This window comes from Canis aureus, chromosome 19 (genome assembly GCF_053574225.1).
Source record: "Canis aureus isolate CA01 chromosome 19, VMU_Caureus_v.1.0, whole genome shotgun sequence".
NCBI lineage: Eukaryota > Metazoa > Chordata > Mammalia > Carnivora > Canidae > Canis > Canis aureus.
The window spans coordinates 26,218,651-26,242,910 of NC_135629.1; the positions used below are offsets into that span (position 1 = coordinate 26,218,651).

A 24,260-nucleotide genomic window follows, 5' to 3' on the forward strand; every position below is an offset into this window, starting at 1 on the left:
TTTAAAACAAGCCAGTCTTTCAAAAAGTTTAAATATATATTCAAACTGTTAAGAAATAGGTGTCTCAAAAAAATTTACAACAATAATTATTAAATTGTAAGATATAACGATAATAGGTGAACACATACTCTTCCTCCCTGCCCCACTCTTGCAGAATTTACTTAGCCCATATTATATGCCCAATCCTGGATTTATAAAAATGCAGAAGACACGATCCTAGTTCTGAGGAAGCCTAACAGCAAACCTGGCATTCATCATTTTGTAGTAATAAGTCACTTGATATTTTTTTAGTAACCATTCTAGAATAAGATACAAATTTCTGTAATCCTAATTACCGTTACATAAAATAGAACAATCAGCTATGCTGATTTATAAAGAGGTTAAGACTGAAAATATATACTTTAAATAAAATATCTATTTGATAATGTTTTATTGCTGTTCACTCAAAATAACTATGGCTACTTTTTGCTATATCATCTCACCTTTACATCAAGGAAATAATCAACTATTTAATTACAACTGGAAATCAAATCTCAAAAAAGCTCTCACTGTCACCACAAACTTATCTTAGGCACAAGACAGCTTTAAAACCTGCCATGTACTGTTAATCAAAAGATGTTTATCACTTTCTTAAAAGATAAGGCATGAAAGATAAATGAAAGACAAATTCATCTTTTGAAGGACGTTTGAACAAAATCATAGTAAAGTCTAAAACACTTAGAAAAAGAGCTTCATACTGAAAAATCAGTTCTACATTGTTAAAGTCAACAAGCTTTTAAACTCTCCTCAGGCTGCTAACAAATAGAAACACTGGGCCAAATGAGGACTCCTGTCCCTGAAGGAGTAATGACCAATGCAAACAGTTTTACATAATTAACATAGGTCCTTAATCCCACAGTGGTTCTCAAGAAGTCTTTCTTTACTTCAGCACACTCACTAAATGCAGCTAGAATTTCCTTAACTGCAATCAGCAGTAAGTTCCACCTGCTACACATTTCATCCTCCCACCCAAACCACAGGGAAGGAAGAAAGTGCTACAAGTTCCTAGGTTTTCCTGGTTAACCATTTCAACCTGCTCAGATTATATTGCCACTTTTGTGATACACAAAATCTTCTAGAAATGTAAATCCTGGGATGCCGGGGTGACTCAGCAGTTCAGCATCTATCTGCCTTCAGCTTGGGGCATGATCTTGGAGTCCCAGGATCTAGTCCCACATCAAGCTCCCTGCCAGGAGCCTGCTTCTCCCTCTTCCTATGTCTCTGCCTCTCTCTGTGTGTCTCTCATGAATAAATAGATAAAATCTTAAAAAAAAAAAAAAAAAAAAGAACTATAAATCCTACAGGCACCAACTCTTGATCTCAGGTCTTGATCTAAAGTCAAGAGTTCAAGCCCCACTTTGGGCTCCACGCTGGGTGTAGAGCCTACTTAAAAAACAAAAAACAAAACAAAATGAAATGTAAATCCCAAAATTCTCCAGACGACACCCAAGAAAACCCAACTAATTAGAAATGATGTCACAAGGTTCCAAGTGAGACTCTGGACAAGTTACAACAAAGAACAGAAATTGGGCTGATACCTAGGTCTCTTCTAGCTTTTTAAAAACAAAAACCTATGGTTTTTCTACATTCCCTTCTAAATCGAAGTAAAGAACCTGAATAGGGGTCTTCTGTCTCCTCCTTTTTCAACCCTTAGTCCTCTTCTTCCCCAAGTCTTCACCACTGCAGAATACTGCAGTCTCCCCTTATCCACAGGGGAGAGCCCCAGCACGAGACTGACATGATGGATAGTACACCCTATACATACTACATTTTTTCCTGGACATACACATCTATGCCAAAGTTTAATTTATCATTTAGGCAAAGTAAGAGATGAACAACAATAATAATAAAATAGAACTATAACAATACACTGTAATAAAAGTTATGTGAATGTGGTCTCTCAAAAGTATCGATACTGTATTCACCCTTTTTCTTGTGATGATGGGAGATGATAAAAGGCCTATGTGATGAGATGAAGTAAGATGAATGATGTAGGTATGTGACATAGTATTAGGCTACTACTGACTTCTGATGATGCATCAGAAGGAGGATCAGCTGCTTCTGGGCCACAGTTCATCACAGGTAAGTGAACCACTGAAAGCAAAACCACGGATAAGGGGGGACCACTATATGTTCTCAGAAAAGTCTACAGCCATGGAATGTTACATTGGTTTATTGCACCCGGACTAGAACCTTAACAAAGAGTTAAAGAAGAAGAAAAAAAAAAAAAAAAAAAGGTGTCATGTAGGAAACTTCTATTCAACCAAAATTTACAGAAAATAACAAAAAGGCCATTTCTGAAACACAGGGACTTTGACTATCTACCCCGCATCATATATCTGCTGATGTTCTGTGGATGGGGAAAAAAAAAAAAGAAGTAGAGCAAGAAAAGCATTTTCTCACAAATGCAAAAGTTCAAAACCACATGTACATTATTAAATCCTGCTGGCAAGAATCTAAAATAGTCCTGTGAGCCCAGAAGCACCATGTACTCCATGGACTATTGCTAATACTACCATCTACCAACACTAATTCCTCTGTGAAATTTGTAAGAGAAAAAGAACTTTTAGAATGATCAAGGAAATACCATAAAAAGTTTTTGTTTTTGTTTTTTTAATTCCAATGCCCAGGCCACACTTGAGATCAGTGAAATCACATCTTTGAAAGTGCAACACAGGCATCGGGACTTTTTTTTTTAAAAAAAGGTTTATTTATTTACTTATTCATGATAGAGAGAGAGAGAGAGAGAGAGAGAGAGAGATTGGCAGAGACACAGGAAGAGAGAGAAGCAGGCTCCATGCCAGGAGCCCGACTTGGGACTCCATCCCAGGACTCCAGGATCGCGACCTGGGCCGAAGGTAGGCGCCAAACCACTGAGCCACCCAGGGATCCCCATCGGGACTTTTTTAACCTCTTCAGGTGACCACACTATGATCAAATCTAGGATCACTGGGGATCCCTGGGTGGCTCAGCAGTTTAGTGCCTGTCTTTGGCCCAGGGCATGGTCCTGAAGTCCCGGGATTGAGTCCCACATCAGGCTCCCTGCATGGAGCCTGCTTCTCCCTCTGCCTGTGTCTCTGCCTCTCTCTCTCTCTCTCTCTCTGTGACTATCATAAATAATAAATTAAAAAAAAAAAAAAAAAGAAAAGAATCTCCTAGAGGGCAGCCCTAATGGTCCAGCAGTTTGGCTCCGCCTTCAGCCTGGGGTATGATCCTGGAGACCCAGGATAGAATCCCAGGTCAGGCTCCCTGAGTGGAGCCTGCTTCTCCCTCTGCCTGTGTCTCTGCCTCTCTCTCTCCCTCTGTCTGTCATGAATAAATAAAATAAAATCTTTAAAAAAAAAAAAAAAAAAAAGAATCTCCTAGAACAGAGGTTCTATAATTGTGTGTGTGTGTGTGGTGGTTGTTTGTTTGGTTTGCTTCAGAGTGCCACTGAAAGCGTCAGTAAGCAAAATGAGATAAGTATCTGAAAAAAGTACATCAACAAATGGATTAAATAAAACAGATTATATGGATTACAAAATAAGAGCGCCATAAATCATATAATGTGACTCCAAACTACAACAAAAGCAAGACACCTAAAGGAGATATCCAAGAGGAGGTTAGTGGAGTTGGCTGCATCATCTAAGAGCAATTTAGATAAGACAGAATTTAAGGCCTCTTAGGTTCATGTGCTCCAAAAGAATCTCCAAGGCAGTAGTTATTAAACTCAGCCTCATACTGCAATCACCTAGGAAGTGACTAAACCCCCTGATACCCAGGCAAAGCCCAGACCAATTAAACTTAGGGAGCTGATACAGGCATCAGTATTTTTTTAAAGCTTCCCAAGAGATTCCATTGTGTGGACAAGGGTGAGAACCACTGTTCTGAGGTATGGCAACCAATATTAGAACAACATTTTCAAGATTCTAACTGCGAATTTTAACAAGAAAAACCATTTTAGAAAGACTGCTCCTATTGTTGACAAATACAGTGGAATGGGATCTCTAGCACTAGCTGATACAAAAGCAATGGGTTAATGAATAGAAAATAAATTCAAGAGATAAGCTACAACACATGAGCAATTCTATGTGGGGTAACATCATATACCATCCTGGAGATAAATCTCATTATCTTGGCTTTCTGGCAATGAGAATATCAATATAATTTTTTTTACCATTAGGAAAGGATCCAATAGCAGCAGAAGGAACACCAGCATATATTCCACGAAAACCACCAGCCTTATTAAATCCTTGTGGACTCTGCAGCCTGGTTTTAATGGTATCCAGAGGAAATAATATCAAGTCAACAGCAACACCTGCTACCCCACCAGCCTTTAAAAAAAAGAAAAAGAAAAGAAAAGAAAGGAAGAAGGTTACAATTGAATAAGCTCTCTGCCATTTGGGGGTGAGGATAAGAAAAAAGTAATTTTTAAAGCCTGTTTCTCATACTGATCAGTCCACAGCTTATTTGGCAAAGTCAAAGGAACTTCTATCTAATTTTATAGATTTTCCTGGGGAAATAACCATTGTTGTGCTATATTCTTAAATTGTAATTTAAGTACATTTTTATTTTTAAAATGAATCAAATTAAATTTTTAATACTTCCAAATGGTTCAAAAATAAGCAAGCAATCTCAGGTTAAGAGTTCAAAGTCTCTTTCCCTAGTATAATAACTCAGGTAACCACTTCGGCCGGTTGCTTACTGTATCCTTCTGAAGTTACTCTAGGTATATATAAACAAATGTAAATACATATATTTTTTAAAAGATATATACAATATGTACTGTACTGCACATCACTTTTATTACTTAATTTATCTTGCTGATCTTTCCATATCAACCAAATTGTTGTATTTTTGTCTTTTTAACAAATGCATAGTAAAACTGAAGACTTTTTTGGGGAGAGACTTCCACCCTGAGATAGGTAATGGTCCTTGGGAATCTAGATCTGTATTTTAAGATCCATACATCTAAGGACTGACTCCTGTGGTATTCACTCTCTTTTATGTATATTTAAAAATTCCTTGATAATTTTTAAATTAAGTAAAAAAAAATTGGGAAAAAAGAAGAATTACAAAGAGAAAAAGACTCTCAATATGGTTGCTATATAATAATTTTAGTGAATCACTAACTTTTCTCATCTTTTGGATTTTGAACATGAAGGTATTATCTATTCAAAAGGTAAAATATATATATATATGTTAAAACTACATATTAAAAACTAAGATACAGAAAAAGAAAATCAATATTATTCAAACATACAGGGAAAGTTCAAAATGATGTACTGTTTCCATCCTTTGGGTACACAAAATGCTCTGGCAGTACAAAGCTTAGTACATAGCAAACACTCTGCTCTACTTACCACTCACCAAAAAACCAGTGCAAGAGTTCACCGCAACAATGAAATTACTCTGATGAGAAATCCAGTAATGAGCTAGGACAGGTACATAATTAAAAACTATTTTAATAGAAGCAGGAAAGTACATAGCCATAAATATTAATACTGTACTATGTGATCGGCCTGAGAGACATGAAACCTTTGGAACCTCAAAGACCACAAAGGTCTACTCTGTGAATGACCTAAAAAGATGTCACCAAAACAACACAGAGATATGCCAGAAGAAAACCACAAAGAATGACAACTGGGATTTCTTTCTGGAAATAAAGACAGCCTTTTCTAAGTCATTGGAATATGTTTGTAAGTAAAGTAGGAAAGTTTAAAAAAAAAAAAAAAAGTCAATCTTTTTCAATATTCTTCTCAATTATTTTTAAAGGATTTTGTAAAATTCAGTACATAAAATATTGCTCATGCCTCTTCATTTTTTCAAAACACAAGGAAAAGAAAAATCCCACTGGAGAAATCTGATAGGACTAGATTCTTTATAAACATGCTGCATTTCATTCTAATTTTCTCTTTAATCTTAAGAGAGGGTTCAGAGAGATGCTATCTACTGCTAAATTTTAATCAATAAGTTAATTAGTCTTTTAATCTATTTGGCTACTTTGCATGCATTGATTCTCTAACCCTTCTTTCATCAAAATTCTTACCTTCAGAGAATAAAATAACCAGATTCAATCTGTTTATCTAGTAAAACACGAATCAGAAGTTACTAATTGCTTTTGCAGATTTCAAACTTCTGTAACTCAAATGTCATTTAAATTCATGAGACTGAAAAAAATTGAAAACAAAACAAAAAGCTAATAAAAAATAGGAAAAAGAAAAAAAATACTGATATATTTTAGCCACACAGCAACATATTTAAGATTTAAACAAAAACTTTTGGGACTGCTAATTTTACATGTAATACTGTTATGCACATAATTATATTCAAAATGCATAAGCCAACAGCAGTTGAATATAAGGAACTCCGTCAAATTCTTTTATTCTTTGGTCTGAGAAACTTGTTTTATTTATGATCATTTATCAAAAAGGTAGGGGTGCCTGAGTGGCTCAGTTAAGCCTCTGGCTCTTGGTTCCAGCTCAGATCATGATCTCAGGGGTCCTGGGATCAAGCCCTGAGTTAGGCTTTGGGCTGAACTCCTAGTCAGCTTCAGATTCTTTCTCCCTCTCCTTCCCCGTGTTCCTCCCTGCTCGCATGCACTTGCTCTGGCTTGCTCTCTCTCACTCTCACTCTGTCATCAGGCAAATAATTAGTTTCAAGATTTGTGGTAGCTTACACTGAAAACTGTAAGTAAAGAACTAGACAAAAGCCAAATATACAGAACATATCTCAGATAACCAGCAAGCCTTACTATAACATAACAATTTATTGAAACTTTGATATAAAATATGCCTCTAACTTAATAAATGTAAAGTGCTACAGGATGTAGAGAGGAAGTAACTAATGAGTGCTTCGAAACTACTCTGGGGGGATCCCTGGGTGGTGCAGCGGTTTGGCGTCTGCCTTTGGCCCAGGGTGCGATCCTGGAGACCCGGGATCGAATCCCACATCGGGCTCCCGGTGCATGGAGCCTGCTTCTCCCTCTGCCTGTGTCTCTGCCTCTCTCTCTCTCTCTCTCTCTCTGTGACTATCATAAATAAATTTTTTTTAAAAATAAAAAAAAAAAAAAAGAAACTACTCTGGGAGTTGAAAAAATTCAAGACTTCATACTATTGAACCTTTCTTTTTCAAAAAGAGGCTGGCAAAATAACGGAAAAAAACACTGCTGCTCAGCTACAGGATAAAACCAAACTACCTGTCTAATTTAGCTAAACAAAATCATCACAGGCCACTGGCTTAAACAACGCTAAGGCTTCCCTGAGGAACATCCCTCCTTGGTCTTCTCTACAACAAAGCAGTCACTAGTGACTCTGCCTCTGACAAGTGCTGCCTGTTTCCTGGCATCCTTGTCTTCTTCCCCACCTTGATTCACTCTCCTGCCAGTGCTCCTGGCCCCTACACACTAATGGCAGCATCATTTTCATGAAATGCAAATTTCAATTTCATCTAGCCACTCTCCAGCCTATAAGTCTCCCAAATCTTCCAAGAGCCCTAAGAATAAAGGACAAAATCATAGGACAGCCTACAAGGTTCTGAAAGTTCAGGACCCCATCTACCGCTCAACTCCACTGCCATTGCCCTCTGCTTGGCACCTCCTTGCCACCTCATTGCTCTCTTTTCCTCCAAATCATCTGATCTTACTCATTTCTAGGACTGTACAGATGCTCCCAAATCTGCCAGTCTAGGCTTAGACCCTCTTGTTTGCGCATGCTAATCACAATTTTTTAATTCTACAGTCCCATCAGACTCTAAGATCCATATCTATTTTGCTAACCAGTATGTTCCCAGCACCAGTACACAGTAGGCGTGCAATAACTATTTTTTTAAAAGCTGTTATTTATTTATTCAGGAGAGACACAGAGAGAAAGGCAGAGACAGGCAGAGGGAGAGGCAGGCTCCATGCAGGGAGCCCGATGTGGGACTCGATCCCCGAACTGGGATCACGCCTGAGCCAAAGGCAGACGCTCAACTGCTGAGCCACTCATGCATCCCACGCAATAACCCTCTTGCACTGTTGGTGGGAATGTGAAATGGTGCAGCCACTCTGGAAAACTGTGTGGAGGTTCCTCAAAGAGTTAAAAATAGACCTGCCCTACGACCCAGCAATTGCACTGTTGGGGATTACCCCAAAGATACAGATGCAGTGAAACGCCGGGACACCTGCACCCCGATGTTTCTAGCAGCAATGTCCACAATAGCCAAACTGTGGAAGGAGCCTCGGTGTCCATCGAAAGATGAATGGATAAAGAAGATGTGATTTATGTATACAATGGAATATTATTCAGCCATTAGAAATGACAAATACCCACCATTTGCTTCAACGTGGATGGAACTGGAGGGTATTATGCTGAGTGAAATGAGTCAATTGGAGAAGAACAAACATTATATGGTCTCATTCACTGGGGAATATAAATAATAGTGAAAGGGAATAGAAGGGAAGGGAGAAGAAATGGGTAGGAAATATCAGAAAGGGAGACAGAACATAAAGACTGCTAACTCTGGGAAACGAACTAGGGGTGGTGGAAGGGGAGGAGGGCAGGGGATGGGGGTGAATGGGGGACGGGCACTGAGGGGCGCACTTGACGGGATGAGCACTGGGTGTTATTCTGTATGTTGGCAAATTGAACACCAATAAAAAATAAATTTATTATTTAAAAAAAGCTAGCAACTATAACAATTTTTTAAATATTGAAGTTAAAAAAAAAATGACTGAGAGGCACCTGGTGGCTTGGTCTGTTAAACGTCTGCCTTTGGCTCAAGTCATGATCCTAGGGTCCTGGGATCCAGCCCCACATCTGACTCGCTGATCAGAGGGGAGCTTGCTTCTCCTTTTCCCTGCCCCAGCTCGCACTCTCCCTCGCTCGCTCTCAAATAAATAAAATCTTTAAAAAAATCAATGACTGAATCAATGACCCTAATAAGTTATCTATCACCCATGTTAGAAGATACTATAAATCAACCTTCAAAAGGTATATCAAATTAAAAACAAATTGCATAATACAGGACCACACTATTCCCAAAAGAAAAATATAAACAGCCAACAAAATTATAAATATGTTTCCCCATCATTAATGATCAAATAAAAACAAATTAAAACTTTTCCCCATAAATCAGAAAAGGCTAAAAATATGAAGAATAGGTATGGGCACTATTAAGAGAAACAAATTATTATAGTTTTCTGAAGGACAATTTGGCAAAACGAAAATTTTAAATTATAAAGCCCCTGATCCCATGATTTTATTTCTAAATATTTCTTCCACAGAATTAAGTGCATAAATATACAAGATGGTTTACTACAGCATTATTTGTAACAGTAAAAAACTGGAAATAATCTAATGGTCCATCCTTGGGGACTTGTTAGATAAATTATGTTATCTCTGAGTAATGGATTGCTACACAACCTTTATGTATTTTTTTTTCTACACAACCTTTAAAAGAATGAGGTCAATCTGAACGCACTGGCACAGAAACATAGGTTATATTTTTAAATTAATCAAATAAGCTATCAAACAATATATCCCATATGATCTCACCTTTCAAAGAAATGTGTATTGATTTGTATATATATGCATAACTAGAAGTCTAGAACCATACACACTGAAGTGCTACAAGTTACTTCCTCTATGGAAATAAATTTGGGATGAGTAGTATCTTGCTAATTTTTGTACTGTTCCGGTCTTGTAATGAGTATTATAAACATATAAAAGTGAAGCTTGTCAAAATGAATACTGCTCCACAAAAAAAAAAAAAAAAAAAAAAAACATAATTCCCTGGTTGCATGTGGTATATAGGCAGCACCTACAGGGTAACAAGAGCCTTGACCCAAGAGCCCTACACTACGATGTATCTGGCTTCATTTTTCATATTCTTGTGGACTGTGAGCCCCATCCAATCTGTTTCCTGAACCTGTCCTTATACTTCTCACTTCTGCCCTCCTGCTTGAGTTTTTCTTTCAATGTGGGATGTCCCTCCTATCCCCATTGTCTCCTGTCTACAGCAGACCACCTACTCCCCCACCACTGTACGTACATACATACACACCTGCCAAAGTCCTGTCCACTATGAAGGCTGTGACCAAATGCCGCATCCCTCCTAAAGTCCTTCACAAGCTCCCAGTCAGAATTAAGTGCTACTTCCTTGACTACTTGCCCATCTAACTCCGTCTATATTCACTTTCAGTACTAGCTAACCATTATGTCTGACCTGACATTAAGATTCTTTAGACCAGAAGCGGGGTCAGTCACCTTTGCCCTCCTAAATATCTAACCCAGAACCTCCTAAGCTGCAGGGCTTCTGCACCTGTTTGCTGGTTTGAACCAAAAGGAAACGCGAGATGATGAGAACTTTATCAAAAGATCGCATCTTCCAAAGAAAAAGAGTAAATCACTCACTGATTGTTCCTGTCGTGGTTTGCCGGAGCACTTGTGACAACAGAAAGCCAGCGCTATCTATCTACTACTATACTTGCAGGCATTCCACACTGACACTGACAGCTCTGTGGTCTACTTAGGGTGACTTCTCCAGAAATCCTGTTTATCATCACCTCCTAATGGAAAAGGCTGTGTCACTTCATTTTTGTTTAGTGAGGCTATTCTCAAGAACACAGTAATGGTTCTAAAATTTGACTTGAGTATCCTTCCATTTCTTCAGAAATTCGTACAGATTAAATATTGCCTGAAAACATAGTTCTGACATCAGACAGACCTAGCTTCAATCTCAACTGCATCTCCTTAGCAGAGCTATTTCACCCTAAGTCTATAGTTCTTCATACATGAAATGGGGAAAATAGTACCTGTACTTCAGAGTTTTTCACAACTGAGATTAAATGAGAATTAAATATAATTAATAACCCTGTTATATGCTTGTTTGTAATAAAAAACTGGAAATACCAGTAAAAACAGCAAAACACCAGCCTCAATCACTTATCATTAAGCATGAATTATTATTTTTAGTGTTACTATAAATATACTACAAAGTTTCCTGATGCAGTATTTCTGACGTGACAATATTAGAAGCCATAAAAAAAGACTTAACAAAGATGGAAGAATATGTTCATGTATTAAATTTCATAAATTTATAGAGAGAATACATAAATTCAAGTCTTTCATTAGTAATTATGATTTAAATGTCTCCTCCAACTCAGCTCTCTGGACAAGAATTGCCTGTGGACACATTCTACACAAAGCCAAATCATGTAATGCATGGCAGGAACAAGTCAGCACCAACTTAGAAAACTTAAGGAATATTTTTTTTAAAGATTTTATTTATTAAAAAAAAAGATTTTATTTATTTATGCATGAGAGACATAGAAAGAGAGGCAGAGACACAGGCAGAGGGAGAAGCAGGCTCCACTCCATGCAGGGAGCCTGACATGGGACTCAGTCCCGGGTCTCCAGGATCCCGCCCTGGGCTGAAGGTGGCACTAAACCGCTGAGCCACCAGTGCTGCCCTTGAGAAATATTTATATTCAAATTTCTTTATGACCATTAGATTTGAATTTATGGGTGAATTTTTTTTTTAGATGTTATTTATTCATGAGACAGAGAGAGAGAGGCAGAGACACAGGCAGAGGGAGAAGCAGGCTCCATGCAGGGAGCCCGACATGGGACTCGATCCCAGGTCTCCAGGATCACACCCTGAGCCGAAGACCATGCTAAACCACTGAGCCATGCGGGCTGCCCTGGGTGAATTTTTTAGAAGCAAAATACAAAACTGTAACTATAGGACTTGGGCTATCAAAAAATTGCATAAGCACATGTTAAAATGCTCAGTAAATGGTTACTTTTTAATCACTCCTTGCCACTACACAGCTAATTTTTATCTTCCTTTTAAGGTCTGCCTCCTACTTGACTGCAAACTCAGGAGGGCTTCAAAGCAATCTTTCCAAGTCCCAAAGGCTAACAAGTATGTCTTGTTGAACGGGTAAAAGATACCTAATTTATGGAGGTGGAAAAGCTATGGGTGCAATTTTTATCTTTTCTGTATTTGACATTTCACTAATACTACTCAAAATCTTTATAAATTTTCAGTATTAAATTTTTATTTCTACATGTAGCATTTATTTGGGAAGTGGTAACAAAAGCACATTAACAAGTCTTTTACAATTACCAAATACTAAAACTCTCCCAGCAACCCCACTTATACCGAAAGAAAAATGAGAAAAGAAAAGTGGTCCCATCTTTTAGTACTCGAGACAAGAAAAAAGGCCTCCATCGCAGCAGCGGTTCTCAACTGTGGTCCTAGATAACTGGTGATCTCCAAGGGTGCCTTGCATGCTCCACTAACTGATCAAAATTCAGAATATACTTGTGTCTAAGTGACTGCTCAACACAAAAAGAAGCAAAAAATACCTGCTTGCTCTGACTTAAATGCCGAAAAGAAAAAAGTCACAAAAGCAACCTAGAGAATGTGGAAGCATAATTCCCAATTCCTCACAGATCTGGAGATAATACTTCATCACTGGATAGTAACCTCCCTTTACACCAAATTTAAAAGTAGGAGGCAATTTCCAGAAAGGAAAAATATGTGGCAAAGAACATCAAAAACTTCCTTTGAAGTATGTCCAATACTTCATTCTTTTCTTCTGTTTTCTCACCCCACCTAACAAGCCCTAGCAACTATAACCCCCGCCATTCCCCTCAAGTCATACTCTGCCAGGGGTTCTCAGCAGGAGGTCGGGCCCAGTGAGAAGATACTACTACATGAAGATTATGAAAAAGCTTTTTCAGAACCACCTCACTAAACCACAATTTAAAAAGAAAAGAGTCAAGCAAACAGTCCTTGCGCTACACCGTAACAACATGCATGAATTTCAATTCCCACAAGTAACACAAGTTACCAACACCATAGATGAAATTACAGTAAACACAGAGATGTTTTCCAAAAATAGATAATCAAAAGAGTGAACTGGCCAACAAAGATGAAAGTGCAGCAAATAAATGAAAAGTGGTAACACTGAAAGTGAAAATCAAATATAAATTTACAAGATATAGCCAGCCATGGGAATAGGGACACTGGTGTCCGAGATACTCTAGAGGATGAAGATGTCCCAGAGGAAGGGATGCCAGCAAAAGTCTTCCCACTAAATGAACTCTCAGAGGTATTTCCTAACGTTGAAAGCACACAGGATGGGACGCCAGGGTGGCTCAGGGGTTGAGTACCTGCCTTTGGCCCAGGGCGTGATCCTGGACTCCCAGGATTGAGTCCCATGTCAGGCTCCCTGCATGGAGCCTGCTTCTCTCTCTGCCTGTGTCTCTGCATCTCTCATGAATAAATAAATAAAATCTTAAAATCTTAAAAAAAAAAAAAAAGAAAGAAAGAAGAAAGAAAGAAAGCACACAGGATAAAATGTTGGAAGTTGATCCAAACTTGGTAAACATTATGACACTTTGCTAAGGCATAAAAGATGCTTGTTCTGTACTGTAAATTATCTGACTAGAAGACCAGCACTGGTCAAATTACTTTTAACACATTCTTCACAAAGAAATAAATCCTTGGTTTCTAATGCTTTAAATTACAATGCTCTCAATATTAGCTTTACTATTTTTTTCACTTTTCTATACATTTCTAATGAACAGTAAGAGTCTGTCATTTAACACTGACAAGAATTTTTAGAGGTCATTAAAGGATCATACACTTTCTCATCAGTTATAAAGACCACTCTGCAAGGTTTCCACTTGCACATTTTGACAACCCAGGCTACCACGCAAAGGACTGCCCATACTCTACACTGCGTAAAGTCCACACTTGCCAAGGTTCTTTTTCTTGTAAACAAGGACTGGTTAAAAGTAACTAGAGTAGGATATTTTTGGTTTCATCCAAGTAACAAGCCAGATGAATTCATGAACTACAAGGGCAATGAAATAGTTAAGTATTGAAGGGGAGAGAAGAGTCAGGCAAGAAGGAAAAGAGATGTAGTACAGGATGTGATGTTTTTAAAAATATAAAGTAGATTTTTATATTTTAAAAAAACTGGAAGAGAAAAAGTAATGCTACTTCAAAACTATTTTGTATTAGAAATTTCAACAGTCCCTTCAATAGTCCCTTTTTAATGAGAACAGTGAATGTTTTAATTAAGCATGAGCAGATGTACCTAGTGTTAGTAGTAGTGTAGTGTTGTATTAAGTATTTTCCATGTTATAGCACTGTTGTTAATGGCCCCTGAATAGTTGATGAAATGCGTCTATTACAGTTTACCTAATCATTCCTGTGTTTCACTTTTAAGTGGCTTTATATTATCTTCACTGAGTTAAGTGTTATGAACATCTTTAGGTTACTAACACTTAGTTCCACACTGCTTTCCTGAAAGTATGTACCAGTCACTGTACTCTGAGGTTTTTCTCTTCTGAAAAGCCTACTCTGCTCCAAATGAACACTAATATCCCAGTGACTCTTCCCTTACTCTACTCTACAACCCTCAATCCTCCTCATGAAGCTTTAGGAAGGGAGTATTAAAATATCTGCTAAATGCTAGGTTCTGTATTGCATATCTGACAGTCTCGTTTAATACTCAGAATCTGAATTTCAAGACCAGCAATCATTTAGACTTTCATTTCATTCATTCAAAACATAAGGCTGAGTACCTATATAATGCCAGGCACTGGTAAAACAGTGTTAAGCAAAACAACACTCCCCAAGGAGCGTTCAGCCTGCCTCAAAGACACTTCCAAACCCCCCCCCCCAAAAAAAAGGCCCACTCTACTGCTGAACTACTTTGTAATAATGGCTTCCATTATGCTTCACATAAAATTCAAAATCCTTTCCATGGCCCACAAAGATTCACCTCAGCTGACTTTCTCTACCTCTCCGATATAACCCCCTACCACTACCCTTTCCCACTAGGCCTCAGCCACCACTTTAACACCCTCAGTTCTTTCCATCTGAGGGTTTTCCTTCATGCTGCTCCCTCTGAAGTTTCTTCTCTTCTCAGCAAAATGTCTTGTGCTTTCTTGTATTTTATGTCTTAGTTTGATGTCACCTCCTTGGGGGCTTTCTTGATCACTCCATCTAGCATAGGTTCTCCAATATTACCCCACTGCAGTTCATTTCTACTTTTTTTATAACTTTTTAAAATATTTTATTTATTTAAGAAAGAGAGAACATGGGGGGGGGGGGAGCGTCAAGGAGGGACAAGCAGACCCACACTGAGTGGGAAGCCGGATGCAGGGCCACATCCCAGGACCCCGAGATCATGACCTGAGCTGAAGTCAGACACAACCAAACAGGTGCCCCTAGTTCATTTCTTAAATAGCACTTTTCAGTTTGGTTTGTTTACCACCATAAGTCCAAGGACTATCAGAGTGCCTGGTGGACAGAATACATGGCAGATAAACTATGTGCTTAATGAATAAAATCCTTCTTCTTTAGCTAGAAAGAAATCTATCTTCCTCAAAACTTCTACATACTGATCCTAACTTTATCTTGTGTAACTACAATGAAAAAAAATATTTTTAGGCATTTGAATCATACTTTAATAAATTTTTTTAAGATTTTAGTTGGGATCCCTGGGTGGAGCAGCGGTTTGGCGCCTGCCTGTGGCCCAGGGCACGATCCTGGAGACCCGGGATCGAGTCCCACGTCGGGCTCCCGGTGCATGGAGCCTGCTTCTCCCTCTGCCTGTGTCTCTGCCTCTCTCTCTTTCTCTCTCTCTCTGTGTGACTATCATAAATAAATAAATAAATAATAAAATAAAAAAAATAAAAATAAAAAAAGATTTTAGTTGATGGGAAGAGAGGACAGGCAGGGGGAGAGAGAGAAGCAGGCTCCCTGCTTGATCATGACCTGAGCCAAAGGCAGGTGCCCAACTGACTGGGCCACCCAGGCACTCATACGTTAAAAAATTATTTATTTTTTTAAAAGATTTTATGTATTTATTCATGAGAGAGACAGACGTGGGACTCCATCCCGGGACTCCAGGACCACGCCCTGGGCCAAAGGCAGGCACTAAACCGCTGAGCCATTCGGGGATCCCTGTTAAAAAATTTTTAAACTACTGCTCATTAACTCTGGCACTGGCCTGTTTTTAGCAACAGCTACTGCTGCTGACTTCAGAGACAGTATCAAGGAGTATTTATGGGCATGGAATCCCACCTTACGCCACCTGGATTGGAATCTGAGCTCCAACACTTGCACACATGAAATAGATCTCACTTTGGAGAAATTCCCTAACCTCTCTATACCTCAGTTCCTCATCTGGAAAACTAGGATATGACTTAACTGTCAGAATTGACAATTAACCCCAGTTAACCCCAGTTAACAACAACCCCAGTTCCTGACAGAGTAATGTTAACGGTCAAAACTACCACTGCTGTCTCACTGTCTAGAGAGGAAAACGCATCTCTTTGTATCCTTAAAACCTACCTTACACAAGTCTCGACAAACCTACATTTAAAACCGTCACCCCACAAGTGTGGCTAAGACACTCCCTTTGCATATATTTCCATAATACCCTGAAACTAGCCCTCACATCAGGTATCCTAACAGTTAACTTTGCTATTCTCCCTCCACCACCTGACTCGTGTAAGCCGGTCTGTCTTGTTCACCATAGTATCTCCAACACCTGCAACAACAAACGTTTGATAATTAAATGAAATTCCACTGAGCTTCCATTCCTCCCAGTGGGAGCCTTTTTTTTAAAAAAAAAAAAAAAAAAGCATTTGTGGGGCACCTGGGTGGCTCAGTCCATTAATCATCTGTCTTCGCTCAGGTCATGATCCCCAGTCGGGGATCCTACCCCGCGACCAATATGCCTACTGCACCTGCTCTAACAGAGGCTTATTTTTGCAAAATATCACACAAATTTTTATTCTTGGGGTTGTTTTTTTTTGGGGGGGGGGATGTGAAAACATATTGATTCTTCGTCGTTTCCTAAGGAATTAAACGCTACCATCTTACTGGCTCCGTAACTATCTGTGCTTATCACACTATACCTACAACCTACAAGAATGCTTGAAACACTAAAAAAAAATAAATTAATAATAATAATAATAATAATAATAATAATAAGCAGACTAATTATATATTGCATGAACAGATATGTCATTTTCCGAGAGTGAAAACAGATAAGGCTAAATGGAACCCACAGTCCTGGACAGGGAGGAGTCTGAGCGTTTTGGGTTTTGTTCTATGTATTTAATTCCCAAGTTCTCCATGGTATGGAGAACAGTTATAACTGAAGCTTTTATTTTTTATTTATTTATTTTTTAGGTAAACCGTCTTGCGGAAGGCTGTCAAGCACCCCGCCTCCCCCCTCCCCATCTCCTCCTGTTCTCCAGGTAGGAAGAACGCAACCTTGACACCACGCCTGCCTGGCGGGGGCCCAGGAACCGCACGCTCCCTCCCACACCTGCCCGGCGACCAGCGACCCAGGGCAGTTCAACGCGCAAAACCGGAAGAGAGCGCTCGGGCACGGAAGCCGCTGCGGGCTGCAGGCACCCCGAGCGCCCCACCGCACCACCCAGCACTCACCACCAGCGAAGCCGTGAATCCAGGCCTCTCCATGGTCCCGCAGACCCTCCACGGTTATAAATCGAGGCTGAGCAGAAGCAGGTCGCAACCCCATTCACTGGGCGCCGCCATCTTGGAGGCGGGCCCGTAGCTGCGGCGCTTCCGCGGTCACGTGAGACGGAACCACAACAACTGCACGTGCGACCCGAGGAGGGGGAGGGGGGCCCAAAGGAACGCTGGGAAGGAGGGGAGGAGTCGGAGGCGGGATGCGGTCGAGCCAAGTCTCGCGACTCTTCTCTGCCTCCCATTCCTGCAGCACCCTAGACGGATGAACTCTCGCGAGCAAATGAGCCTCGGTGGTGAAGGCGGGCGGAAGCCAAAGTGTAAACCTCCAAGGGGGCGTGGCTTAGTGGAGGGCGGGGCCTTCGAGCTGCAGGACTAATTCGGGGGACTTAGGCTGGTGGTTTCCAGTTACTTCTTTTTTTTTTTTTTTTTTTTTTTTCTCCCCTCTTGGTTTTGGGTGTACAAATTTTGTCCAGATCTATATAAAACAGACTCAACATCAGAAGATTGTTAAATAAAAATGTAGGAAAAGACTTTAAAAGTTTCTTTACTCCAGCTAAATTAGCATCCTCCACTTTTTTTTTTTTTTAAGATTTTATTTATTTATTCATGAGAGACACAGACACAGGCAGAGGGAGAAGCAGGCTCCATGCAGGGAGCCCGATGTGGGACTTGATCCTGGGTCTCCAGGATCACACCCTGGGCTGAAGGCAGCACTAACCTGGGCTGCCTGCATCCTCCACTTCTTACTGGCAGTTCCTGCACTTAATAGTATTTGCTTTTTAAATTATTTATTTGCTCATCTTGTTCGCTGTAGTACCAGTGTGCACACCTACCTAGAAGACCACTTTACTAAGTACTTAGGAACAGTTTCTTGGAGTGGACCTGCCTTTATATTTACTAAATCACCTTCTGTATTTCTTTATGTTAGGGGCCAACTGCATCTCCGCATGGTGCTAAACGATTGATAATTTTCACATTTAATACTCACAACCACCTTTAAGGGAAGCACCATTACCATTCTCACTTTACAGAGGATCCCGATGCTTCCAAGGGATTCATTAGCAAACCCAAAGCTACAGAGAACATAGCAGAGCAAGACTTGTAATTTTTCTTAGGGTCTTCATCGTCTTTCTTTCTTTCTTTCTTTTTCTTCTTCGTTGTCTTTCCTCAAAATCTTTGCAACAGCCTTAGCAGGCTTTTTGTCTGCCTTTCTTCAATTGATTTTTCATGCCATCGCTAAAATCTTTATTCTCATCTAGATGTGTGATCTAAAAATGATTAGCCTGCATACGTTTAAGAGTTTCAAATTCTGCACTTCACCTATTAGGTTTGGGAATGACTTCTCCAAGACTGAGTTTCCTCCATTGTGAAGTGGGAATAATAGTAACTGCTTCATTAGGTACTATTACAGATTCAGTGAGATGATGCAAACTCGTTCTCAACTTAGGTCCTGGTTCTTAGGAAGTGCTCTCTAAAGATGATGGTAATATCCCTTCCCTGCTTTAAATTCCTCCCTTTTGCTGCACGTGTGACAGATAGTCCAGGTCCTTAGCATGGGACTGACTCCCCCGATAGTGTCTTCTGTCACTCATTCTACTGGCTACGCTATGCACAGACAGACCATACACCTTCAGGCCTCCATATTTTACGTATGTTATTCCCTTTACCAACAACACCTTTCCCTCTGCCACCTGCAGAACATTGGTCCTCTCCTGTTTACCACATCACAATCCATAGGCCATCTCAAAACATGTTGCTTCACGCCCCCCAAACCAGCAGAAGAACCACTAACATGTCATTTGCTCTTTTAAGAGCTTATATGACTGAGTCAGGTCCCCAGGATAATTTCTCTTTTGATTAATTCAATGATTAGGGACCTTAACTATGTCTGTAAAACTTTTTTTAAAAAAAAAAAAAACTTTTTTTTTTTTGCCATATAATGCAATATAATCATGGAAGCTATATTTCATCATGCTAACACTCACTCAAGAGAAGTAATTGTGCAAAACACATGAATTACAGGGCAGGAATTTAAGAGCCATCTTAGAATTATGCCAACCCTATTAACCCACAACTCCTTGCCGGAAGGCTCCTCAAAGACCATCAAGTTTCTATCAGTAGGCTTGCACTAATGCTTTCATCAAAGTCCTTCCATTTTTTTATCTACTGCCTGGTGACAAAACCACTCCTTTGGTTTAAATGTTTGTTACAGCAGCACCTCATTTTCAAGTACGGGTTCAAGAAATCTGGTACGGGTTACCTATTGCTGGGTAACGAACTACCCCAAAACTTAGAACAACAATAAACTTTTATTACCTCACACAGTTTCTGTAGGACAGGAATCCAAGAATGGCTTAGCTGAGTGGTTCAGTCCCAGAGTGTCCCTCATGAGTGTGCCATCAAATTATCTTCTAGGGCTATACCTAAAGACTTGACTGGCTTTAGAGGATCCACTTACAAAATGGCTCACTCCATTACTGGCAAATTAATGCTAGCTATTGGCATGTGGCCTCAGTTCCTTGCAACACACACCTCTCCATAGGGTTGCTTGATTGTCCTCATAATATGGCAGCTAATTTTTTCCAGAGTGAGTGGTCTAAGAGAGAATAACACAGAAACTATAATGTTTTCTATGACCTAGCCTCAGAAGCCATTCAGTTGTCGTTCCTGCAACAGCCATTTGTTACACAGGTTATCCCTACTTTTTATGGGATTGGACGAAACAAAGGCATGACCACCAGGAGGTGAGAATCACTGGGTGTCACCATGGAAACTGGACACCACATCAGAGATATGCAAGTGAAAACTGTGATGAGATATGACACGTTCCTTAGAGCCACTACCATAAAAAAGGCCCAAGAGGCCAAGTGTTGTTGGCAGGGATGAAGAGCATCTAGAACTAGTATGACCACTACAGAAACCAGTGCCTCTCTTATTTTTATGTATATATATTTTATTGTTTTTTTTAATCTGGCTTTAATTTACTTTATTTTTCTTGTATGAAACTATGTGATAGCCACAGCTGGAGCCTAGGTCCTCTGCATCGAGACCGATGTGGGTATTTATAAGAGCATCAGTGAATTCCTGATAGGGAGACTTGGTAAACACCGTCTCTCTCCAGAGGTCAGGGATGAGACAGCAGTAGGTCTTGGAAGTGGCATGAAAAGTAGCCTTGGCAAAATTGCCCAGAGTGGCAGTGCAGCCTCTGGCTGAGTTATAGCAGTTACCAATGCTGGCCATCATTGGTAGCTTCTTGGGCACAGGGGCTGAGACCATGCCAGTACCTCTGGAGGCAAGGGTGAAATGCACCAGCACAGAGCCACAGCAGCTGGTCACTTTGCTTAAGACAGTGTGGTGCTTGCTGCTCTTGTTCCCGCAGTAGCCTCTCCACATGAGAACAATGTGTCGTTCACATTGTGAACAATGTGTTGTTCAGCTCATTCTAGGTTGGCCAGGATGGTGGCCTCACAGATGGCAGTAGCTACCTCCTCTGAGCACTGAACACTGACACCAATATCTCCACTGTAATCTCCAATGACAACAAATGCCTGTAAAGAGCCTGAGATGGTTGGTGGTCCACTGACTTACACAGCATCCGTAATCACCACCCAGGACCTAGTGCACTCCTCAAGGAAAGAGTGGCCACCGTGAGACCAATCTGAAATCCTGAGGAGCATTTTTCTCTCTCCCCATTTGTTTTTATTGTTTTCTTACAATTTCTTGGCCTATAATTAAATCCTCCCCAAATGCTTTCTGTCCCCCATTCCCAAGCTTTCCTATGCCTCTCTTAGGTATTTACTCAAGAAAACTGAAAACATGTGTCCATTATTGTTCACAGCAGCTTTATCCATAATAGCAGAAACTGGAAACAACCCAAATATCTATCAGCTAGTGAATGGATAAACATCATATGTTACATCCAGACAATGGAATATTACTCATCAATAAAAAGAAATGAATTACTGACACATGCAAAAATATAGATTAATCTCAAAGCATTATGCTAAGTGAAAAAAGTCAAATTTTAAAAAGTACATACTTTGTAATTCCACTTATATGAAAATCCAGAAAAGGCAAAATTATAGTGACAAAACAGACTGGTGGTTTCCAGGCACTGGGGTGAAGGCAAGGGATTGATTATATATTTATATAATATATATGGTATATATTTATAAAAAGGGGCACAAAAGAACACTTTGCAGTGATAGAGATGTTCTATATAATTATTGTGATGGCCACTGCTTGGGTGTATACATTTACAAAAATGCCTTGAATTGCACAATTTAAATGGATGCATTTTACTGTAAGTTATACCTCAATAACTGATTAAAATATCATATTTGTCTCACAGTATGGTGATGATTGAATAATATATTCATGAAAAGTACACAGTCCAGTGCCTGGCATGTAGAAACTATTAAATTTATTCAGTATTTTCCTATTAATATTATAGATTCTGAATGCCATTGAGACTGATAAATTATTGAGATGCACAAGCACTTGGTGATAGATAACGTATAACTAACTCCCTCAGAGAAAAGAGATGTTATCCAGTTACTAATGATCTTGGAAGTTTCAGGTAAAACTCTTCTCCAAGAGAGAATTTAACCCAGACTATGGATTTTGATTTTGAGATAATATTTTGTTGGTTCTAAAATTAAGGGGAAACTCTTCCTTTTCAAAGTAATGACTGTCTTTAACTATGTAAAAAGAAATTATGTTGATACCATTTTCTGTTAACTTGGAAGGTAATACAATTCATTGGATGCCTTCCAGAATCAAAAAATATATACTATATTATATTATCTCCTTTTTACAAAGGTAAAAGCTTCATCAAATATTTCCACTAGATGCCCTTTAGGGAATACAGATCCTACAACATGACCTGGGACCTCCTTTTCAAGAAATGCTAGTACAGGGGCACCTAGGTGGCTCAGTCGTTTAAGCATCCAATTCTTAGTTTCGGCTCAGGGCATGATCTCCAAGACATGAGATCCAGCCCCGGGTCAGGCCCTGCGTTGAGCCCCACTATGGGCTCCATGCTGAGTATAGAACCTGCTTCCAATTCTCTCTCTCTCTTTTCTCAGCCCTCCCCCACTCATGCTCTCTATCAAAAAACAAAGAAAAAAATGCTAGCAGAAAAATCTTTCACCACTTGTGCATGCCTTTTAAATGGAGTATTTCAATGCATCAATATTTTTACCACATTGCAGGCACAGAATGTCCTCAAATCTTCAATTTTAAAAGATGCAGGAGGGGCGCCTAGGTGGCTCAGTCGGTTAGGCATCTGACTCCATCTCAGCTCAGGTCTTGATCTCAGGATATGAATTCAAGTGCTGCATTGGATTCTACTGTAGATAGTACTAAATAAATAAATATGTAAATAAATAAATCAGGAAATGAAGCGGGCACTGACTTGCATTAAATATTAGAAATTATAACACTGTCTTCTTCAATTAAATCTACCACTGGAAACCAAGTTCACTTGTAAACAAGTTCTGAAATCTCAATAGTATTTATAAAAATTCCCAGTAAGTCAAAAAACGTACATCAACAAATAGATTAGGGCAGCCTGTGTAGCTCAGCAGTTTGGTGGCACCTTCAGCCCAGGGCGTGATCCTGGAGACCATCGAGTCCCACATCAGACTCCCTGCAGGGAGCCTGCTTCTCCCTCTGCCTGTGTCTTTGCCTCTCTCTCTCTCTCTCTCTCTCTCTCTTTCTCTCTCTCTCTGTCTCTCATTAATAAATAAATAAAATTTTAAAAAAATTATTTTAAAAAATGGATAAGGTGTAGCTTAGAGGAAGTAAAGGATGTTATCTTCAGTCAGGACAAGGCCCAAGTTCCAGGCTCCTGTTACTAATCTTCATGGAAAAGTAAAGTAACGAAATCATGTTCAGTAAAAAATATTTACGGAGGTATTTAACCCGTCTGCAAAGGATAGCAAATACATATAATGGAAAGGAAGTCCAACAAAAAATATAAAAGGCCTGTTTTAAAGGCCCATTTTCCTGTAAGTTATAGAATCAAGGGTATACTTGTCAGGTGGCTTCTGTCTTTCTATTTTAAATCAGTGAGAAGAAAACAAGATGGTCCTTTCAATAAAATGGTTTGAGACAATCTGGTAGTCATTTAGAAGAAAATAATGTTTTAGAATCCTGTGTGTCATACTTTACATCCAAATACTGTTCCAAATGGATTAAAACTTTTACTTGATGTAATTAAACTATTAAAACACTAAAATAAAAAGGTCAACATTTTAATATTTTTCAGATAAGGAAACAAGTTCTATGTATGACTTTTTTTTTAAAGATTTCATTTATTTATTCATGAGAGACACAGAGAGAGACAGAGGCAGAGACAGAGGCAGAGGGAGAAGCAGGCTCCATGCAGGAAGCCTGATGGGGGACTCAATCCCAGAACTCCAGGATCATGCCCTGAGCCAAAGGCAGACGCTCAACTGCTGAGCCATCCAGGAGTCCCTATGCATGACTTTTTTAAACTAAGAAAAATATCCATAGTATATATGACAACAATGAATTGTTAACATTAAATACATCCTATAAATCAATAAGAAAGACTGATACCAATAGGGAAAAAAATGGGCAAAAGTCACAAAGAAATATAAGCAGCTAATTAACATGTTAAAAAAGTATTTTAAATTCTTTAGTAACAACAAAATAAAAAAAATAAGGCATATTTTTGTAAAGATTTTTTTAAGTAATCTTTT

At 39.3% G+C, this 24,260-nt stretch overlaps 1 protein-coding gene and 1 non-coding gene across 32 annotated transcripts in view; both read right to left on the reverse strand.

Annotated features, from left to right (window-relative positions):
• The window catches only part of SLC25A26 (solute carrier family 25 member 26), a 196,152-nt gene that overhangs the window by 111,940 nt on the left and 59,952 nt on the right, over positions 1-24,260 (reverse strand). For 23 of the 31 annotated variants that reach the window (XR_013357699.1, XR_013357700.1, XR_013357702.1 and 20 more), the window contains exons 1-3: positions 17,488-17,789; positions 16,531-16,579; positions 4,196-4,352 (exon numbers count right to left, since the gene is read on the reverse strand). Coding sequence is in view for 27 of the 31 variants with exons in the window: in XM_077858147.1 (XP_077714273.1) it covers positions 4,196-4,352; positions 16,531-16,579; positions 17,488-17,774 (493 nt within the window). In the remaining 4 variants the exon portion in view is untranslated. Of the gene's footprint in view, positions 1-4,195; positions 4,353-16,530; positions 16,580-17,487; positions 17,790-22,735; positions 22,896-24,260 lie in introns of those variants that run through there. The other 8 variants (XM_077858140.1, XM_077858141.1, XM_077858156.1 and 5 more) reach the window with 6 other exon arrangements.
• Positions 21,146-21,219, reverse strand: LOC144291321 (small nucleolar RNA SNORA64/SNORA10 family). The gene has a single exon (XR_013358621.1). It is a non-coding gene; the product is annotated as a small nucleolar RNA SNORA64/SNORA10 family (small nucleolar RNA).